Consider the following 7,986-nt stretch of genomic DNA (forward strand, 5'->3'; position numbering starts at 1 on the left):
AAAATAAGATAAAAAAAATAGAAAATAAACAAAATAATATATTCGTCATAAATATTAACGGCCTTTCGATAATAAAATTTTACACAAATTTATAAAAAATTTATTAAAGTTTAATTTAAAAAAGCAAAAGAATAATAATTATTATTATTATTGTTATTATTATAATTATAATTAAAAACAAAAAAGAAGGAACGCGGAGGAAGCATTTTAATAACTAATTACGTTGATAAAGTATAAATCCGATTTTCTTTTATCCATCGAACGATCCGCCATATTGCGACATTAAATATACACAGTGGGTCGAAAATAATCGGATAAATTTTTTCGTTTCTAGATTTATCAAGGTTACACCCGTTTGGCTTGTAATATTAAACAATATATGAAAAAAAAAAAGAATAATTAATCGATTTTAACAATCAATTCAAAATATTTGGCTCACACCTACCTTAATAAATAAATAAATAAATAAATAAATAAATAAACGATAGTCGAATAATCGTGGAATGTTCGTTGGAAAAACATTAAATGCAGAAAATAAAATGAATCGATTAAAAGAAATCGTGGGAAATTACGAGTAACACGCTACGTTTCCTATTTTTCTACCCACCCCCACGCATACCCACACAAACACATACTAATCCATAGAAGTAAACTCATTGACACTGATACACACGTACGTTTACGTATTTACACGCACAAACCAACACTAAGCCGTTCTTCCTTCTAAGCATGGGAAACTCGAGATTGGCCTTTCGGCTTAAGGTTTAATCGACCAAGTGTTTTTTAGGTAAACGCGCACGTAAACTCTTCTTTGCGTAACAGAAATCAATCCACCATTTTGCTTTTGTTTCGTGTGTGTGTGTGTGTGTTTTTTTTATTTATTCCTTGTCTCTTCTTCCTTTGCTCTCTTTTCGAAATCGTGTTTTTCTTTTTTCTTTTTTCTTTATTATTATTATTATTATTATTATTATAATAATTAATTAATTAATTATTAAAATAAAAAGATTTATTAACAATACCAATTCTCGAAAGATATCCAATAATTTGTAAACTTTCGTTATACTTTGTAGAAAAACCATTTAAGGGCATACCCATACTCAACCTGCCACCCCTGCCCCCTTTCTCCCATAAGGTCCGGTCACGAATTAATTTTTTGTTTCTTTTCTGCTTCTCTTTCTTACGTTTCATAATTTTTTGTTCTCATTGGTAATCAGAATTGAATTACCGGTTACTTATCCACCCCCAATCCTCCCCCCTCCCCCGCTAACCAACCATAACAACGAAAGTTTCAAATACGTCTATTGTTTTATCCAGGTCCGATAATTTCCTTGTTGATTTTTGTTTTCGGTCATAGTTTTGCGCAATCGGCGCCAATGTGTGCTCGGACCCGCCGGATGGTTAAAAACAAAGTTTCTCGAGTAGCCCTGTATTTTTAGGCTTTTAATTAGGCTTAGTTAATAATGTTTTTCTTTTTTTGGTTACAAATTTGAAAAGGGAAAAATTGGGCTCTCGAAAAAAGTTTCGAAAAAGAGTTCATCGAATGTGGATCTACTTTGCTAATAAGATATATTTTGAAACAACCTCGTCGAGGACCCTTTCTTTCTTTTTCTTTTTCTTTTTTTTTTTGGCCCTTTCCTAATTTTTCTTTTTTTTTTTTCTTCTTCTTCTTTTTTTACCACCCAACAAAATTTGCAATTTTCATTCATTTGTTTTTGAAATTTTCCAACGAGATTATCGGAAATGCTGAATTCGCGAATTTTGTTTTTGTTTTCTTCAAACCTAACCTCACTTTTCGCGATAATACGCTACGAAAAACTTTATTGCAAAATCTTGAACGAGAAGATTTAATTAATAATGAAAATGAATGAATGAATGAATGAATGAATGAATTATTTATTCGTTAAATTAAAAATGAAAGCATAGAGGTATAAAATTTCAAATGAACATTTGAAATTAAATTTTTCTTGAAGAAAAAGGAACCCAACAAAAATTGACGCATCGTCCTCTCCCTTTCCCCTTCCCCTTCCACTTCACCACCCCCATCCAAAACCCCATCACCACCACATTCGTTCACCCACTCATTCTTCCACTCTCTCTCTCTCTCTCTCTGTTTCTAAAATAAATCTAATTACATTCTCGAATTGACTAGAAAGTCCAGACGCGAACGGAAAGAAGAGGGCCGTTTACAATTAGCCCTGGAGCCCTTTTGTTTGAATCAAAGGGCCTACCTATATATACGCAATCCATCGGCGGACAGGCGTGTAGCGTCACCAGTCTTCCTCCATTTTGTTTTCTTCCATTTGTTTCATATATTCTTCTCTCTCGTTTAATAATAATATTATTTACTTTTGTTTTAGGACTCGAAACAAGTAAGAAGAATCAGAATAAGAAGAAGAAGAATTAGGATATAACGGTCGGAGTTTAAATATTATCATTTAACACACTGAACTTTCATAGAAAATTCATTCTACCTTTGCTTTTTCTTTCCACCAAATTGTCTTCCCCCCCCACCTCACTCCCACTCCCCATTCCCGTCACCGCACCGCACCGAATCACCTTTTCCCTTTGAACTTCCCCCCCCCACCCCACCCCACCCTACCCAATCACTACCACCAACCAAAAACTCATCACGATTTATCCAATAAATTATTTATCATTTAGAATGTTTATACACATACACACGAGGAGCACTGTGATATTTGTCAGAGAGATTCGTCGGACATCATGGATAAAGTTTTCACTCGTTTATCCGAACAAACAACCCTGAGTCAATGTACGATACATTAATTCTTGTCACATACCGAGATTTCTTTAATGGAATAATCTTTTACGTATATATATATATATATATATATATTTGTTATTATTTTTCACTACTGCGAACTGTCCAGCATATAACAACCACCAATGTAGATAAGGATCGATCCCGGATAAAGAATAGAGGAATAAGAATAAGAAGAAAATAAAAAAGATCGAAAGAACAAAATCTGAAACGAACAGAATAAATCAGCAGTCGGTGTCATCCTCCTGATGGCGTCTACGTAATTCCAAATAACGATGCCTTGGGTCGCAGTAATGAAGTAGCGGTACCTAGACATCGGTTCCGGTGCCTTCCTGGTAGCCCTCGTCAGGTGAGCTACGTGTGGATCCTAATACGCGTTTTAGGGCGGATACAGGTGGTAATACAGGTACACCCTTTTGCCATACTCGCATTTGTTTAGCACCAGGTGGAAATTGTTCTAGCGTTGGTGCTACAACGGCTAATGTTTCCTTGGATGAGGTAGTATAAGAGTTTACTTGTAACGATGTACCTCTGCAATTATCTCTACAACCATCCCTACAACTGTTGTTACTTGTTATTGTGGTGGTGGTGGTTGTGGTGTTGTCTCTCGTTGAATTATTGCTATCCCATAGACAACTGGAATATAATATTTTACCGTCGTCTACTAATTCCATACGACCAACACCACTACCAACGTAATCACCAGCACCACCACCAGCAACACCATAAGGGGTTAAATCTTCCGTCGAGCCACGTCTAGTGTCTCTAATCAAATCAGGATTATCGATGGGCATCAAGGACGTAGTTGATGAAAAACATCCACCACCTGGTGCTACTATCAACGAGGATCTACCACCACCACCTACTATTAAACCACCACCACCACTACCACTACCACCACTACCTACTACACCAACACCACAACCACCAACACCACCTTGACGATCGTCGTATCTCGTTAATGTACTATAGTCACTTTCATTCTGGACCAGGGCAGTTTGTGGTCTTTGAACGTAACTTAGGTTCAAGGATACCGGTGGTTTCGTATCGATTCCGAAAGACGTTGTCTCGATTTCTTCACGTTTTCTTCGTGCCAAGGATGAGGTTGTTGAAGGATTTTCCGTTGAATTGATCATTTCACCGTTACCCTCACCTGACACCGTTTCGACAGGTGTCTGAGATTTAACGTCTTTCAATGGCATTCTTCTAAGACGAATGAATAATACTAAGATTATTAAGAGGATGAAGAGTATCAGGCCTACCAATGCTGCTGATATACCAGCTATCTGTCCCGATCCTAAAGTCGACATGCCAGCCGTTCTTAATGATACGTGTAACGTGAAATTGGCTTCAACGCTGCCAGCACGATTTTCCGCGACGCAATAAAATTCACTTGAGTCAGCTTCCTGTGCGTTGGTCAGTACCAATGTACTCCTCTTACGAAATTGTCCTTCCTCAAAGATCAAAACCTTTTGATAGCTACTAAACGCCGAATGATTGGTCAACAATCGTCCGTTCCAATACCATTTAACTTTAGCAGGTGGTATAGCACTGACTCTACACACTATACTTGCGTTCTCACCGATCGTAGCCTCGGCGTAATGACTGGCTATCAAAAGTACCGGACGACAGGCAAAATCATCGATCACCAGATCGGTAAAGACTCTGTCCACCAATTGTTCAGGCCCGTGACAAATGGGTGCCACCAATGTTGGTAAATTATGTTTAACTAGCCACATCTTCATTTCTCTCAAACGACAATCGCAAATCCATGGATTGTCGTGTAACTCGATGCTGGTTAGTTTGTTTAATGGATCAAACGTACCGGGATGTAACGTGGCCAATTCGTTGTTGTTCAATTTCAAACTTTCCAATGATTCCAAACCGCGAAATCCTTTGGCCTCGATTTCAATCAACTTCGTATGAGATAAATCAAGTTTAACCAAATTAGGTGTATTCTTAAATGCTAAAGAATGAATCCTTTCCAAATGATTATACGCTAACACTAGGTCACGTAAAAAGGGAGTGTTCGAAAAACTGGCACTTGGCACCCCTGATAACAAATTATTGCTTAGATCGAGCTCGACCAAGTTCGTCAGGCCGGTCAAAGCCTCCGAGTCGATTCGGTCGATACGACACTCGCGTAGATAGAGACGCTGGAGATTCGTCAGGCGTACACGTACGAAGATGTTACTCGGCAAGCTTCTTACATGGTTCCCGCTCATGTCCAACACTTGTGTCTCCGGATCGATCCGTTCTGGTATACTAGTTAAATCACGGTTTATACATTCAACCGTACGTTTACCGTTTTTCCATTTGCAGGTACACTCCTCGGCACATTTGTCTGGACTAACTAATCTCGTTGTCGCTGACATCATTATTAAAAGTATTAACAATGAACCCCTCGGCATCCTGATGAATAATCTGCTTGTTGTTGTTATTGTTTTCTTTTTTCCTTTTTGTCCCTTTTTATTCTGTCCCTCTCACATAAACTTAAACAAAATTGTTAACACTGTGAAAACCCACTTAAACGTTCAACCTCTAACACGAGGTCTTTCTACTTTAACGATCAGCACAATACGACAGAGTCCATTTTTATCATCCTCCTTTCTTTCTTTCTTTCTTTCTTTCTTTCTTTCTTTCTCTATCTATCTATCTTTATCTTCCCGTCTTTGTTCCCCGTCACTCTTAAAGGACTCTTCGGGATGATATATAAATACTGTGTTCTTCTCACGAGAAGGCTTCCAAGTTTCCTATCTATCCTTTCTTCCCCACAATTCTTGGTAAAATCTTGGCGGTCAAAGTTTACGGGATAACCTCCACTCTACCTCGAGGGAGCCCGCAGCGCAGTACCGCGGCTAATTATGCAAACGAGAGGCAAGGGATTAAACGCTCCCGGCTCGTCCATTCGTGAATCTTATTCGGTAACGCTTCAAGGATAAAAGAGAGAGACAGACTGAGAGACGGAAAGAAAGAAAGAAAGAGATAGGAAGAGAGAGAGAGAGAGAACAGGAAAACGTATCTTATTCACCGAAGGCACCACAAGACGTAATCATCCTTATCCTAATAAACCATGTACCATGTGTCACCATTTAAACAAAACTCGAACAATCGTTTTAATGAATAACGTTGAATAAAACTGTACGTCGTTGAACTGCCACACTATTTCTTTCCCCCTGATATCCAAGAATATCAGATTACAAAATAGGCCTATTAGGGTTAGGTCCACGACAATCCCAATATTCTTGATCGTGTTATGTCACACCGAGTATTTATTTTCTCTCCCTCTCTCTCTCACACACTCTTTTTCTTTCTTATTTAACCAGAATAAAATGAAAAAACACACGCGCGTTAACTCTGGATGATTTCAATGAAAATACATCGAGGACAGACCGAGAGAGAGAGAGAGGAGAGTCTTCGTCCACCGTCAGCAGCAGCAGCAGCAGCAGCAGCAGACGCGAACGCGTTCGTCGTTAAATGAGAGACTGTGAAAACCGGGGGTTCAGAACCGCTGAGAGAGAGACACCCTCTCTCTGTCTTGCTTTAACCTACTAGATAAAGATAGCGAAAGAGAGAGAGAGAGAGAGAAGGGGAGGAAAGAGAAAGAGAAAGAGAAAGAGAAAGAGAGAGAGAGAGAGATACAAGTAGACTGGGTCTCTTCGAGGTAGCACCGTCTTTGTCACACTGACGACACACATATACTATATTTCTCTCTCTCTCTCTCTCTCTCTCTATCTATCTATCTATTTATCTCTGTCTCGCTTATACCAATGCGAACGTTGCACAGTGCCAGGAGAGAAAACGCCGACGCGAAGTAGGACGCACCCTTCTTCCACTCCATAGCTGGGGTGTACACAGGTTGTGCGCAGAACTACCACCAACACCCCCACCAACCCCGATAGCAGCACCTCTGCCACCCCTACTGTGATTCCAAGCTCCGATATATAGTCTATGTCTCTTTCTATCCTTACCCCGTAAACTCACTTCTATCTATCCTCTTCTAAACCCCACCCTAACTCCCTACAATTTCCACCCCTACTTGCGAGTCTCTACTACGAGCTTGCGCATCTTCTACTTTACCCTCTCTCTCTCTTTCTTTCTCTCTTTCTCTTTCTGTCTTTGTTGTCTCTCTTTTTTACTCTCATACGTCTATACCCTTCCAGAATACCTCAGCGACGTATCGAATGCTACGTCACAGGCACAGATATACGGCTATTTCACAAAGTGGTTAAATGCACTGCCAGATTATGGGCATCAGAGAGGTTATGTTCTTTCTCTATCTATATATATATATGTATATGTCTTTTCCATTTCATTTTTTTTGTGTGTACAGAGAGAAAGGAAAAGAGAAACGTTTTACGTTGGTCGGAATGAATTTGGGTACGTGACAACGCTTGTACCTTTACTTTTCTACAAGAAGAATGCTCTTATTCCTTTGCATCCATCTTCTTTGTAATATCTCAGTCTTTCGAAGTCTCTTACATATATATATATATATATATATATATATTGTAAGAGTTTTATCATCTCTTGTGGTTCCTTTTAGTAAAGCTTTAGTTTTTGTAAGCTTTCTATAACTGGTGATACATAGAACAACACACATATACTGTGCGGTAGGGGGTGAAAGGTGGGGGGGTTGGGAGGGGGGTTTACAGCAGAAAGGTAGGGTAGTAAAGAAAGTAGGGGTAGAAGGAGTAGATGGATATGCTGGATGAGAAAAACGTGGAGGATGATGGTTTTGTTAGAGAACTACGAATTCATGCTGAAGGATCTTAATATATATATATATATATATATATATATCTCTCTCTCTCTCATCTCTGATTGGTTGTTCGAATCGATTCCTCTCTTTCTTTCTTTTTATCTCTCTCATATATAGAAAGTGTGTGTTGGATGATGTATAACGTGAAACGTGCGCATACGCACGAGAGAAAGCCCCCCCCCCTACACCCCTAACCGCCACCCTTCCAGCCGCCCTTCAACCCCCTTTTTGGATTTCTTTCTATCTTCTTTCTTTTTTCTCGGCATCAACAAAACAGAGAACAATGGTGGATCCCGCCAGTGTCCCAAGCGTAAACGCATACGTGGTGTGCACGTGTTGTTACTCAGCAGTGCTTAGGCTGGCTCAACAAAATCATTGTCTTTTTGTTTTTGAGGTTATACTTATTTTGGCGCGCGTTTGGTGAAAACAAAATGACGGGAGA

At 39.2% G+C, this 7,986-nt stretch overlaps 1 protein-coding gene across 1 annotated transcript; it reads right to left on the reverse strand.

Moving 5' to 3' along the window:
- Positions 1-2,611: 2,611 nt before the first annotated feature.
- On the reverse strand, positions 2,612-6,292 carry LOC106786937 (leucine-rich repeat-containing protein 4B-like). Its single transcript, XM_014748842.1, has one exon. The coding sequence runs from the start codon at positions 5,191-5,193 to the stop codon at positions 3,091-3,093; it is 2,103 nt and encodes a 700-aa protein (XP_014604328.1). The 5' UTR covers positions 5,194-6,292; the 3' UTR covers positions 2,612-3,090.
- Positions 6,293-7,986: the final 1,694 nt, after the last annotated feature.

This window comes from Polistes canadensis, unplaced genomic scaffold, assembly GCF_001313835.1.
Source record: "Polistes canadensis isolate GaletaPanama2010 unplaced genomic scaffold, ASM131383v1 scaffold_88, whole genome shotgun sequence".
NCBI classification, from domain to species: Eukaryota; Metazoa; Arthropoda; class Insecta; order Hymenoptera; family Vespidae; genus Polistes; species Polistes canadensis.

What these genes read in the sequence shown, in the direction of transcription:
- LOC106786937 (XM_014748842.1), bottom strand. Translation starts at nt 5,193, where the DNA reads ATGCCGAGGGGTTCATTGTTAATACTTTTAATAATGATGTCAGCGACA.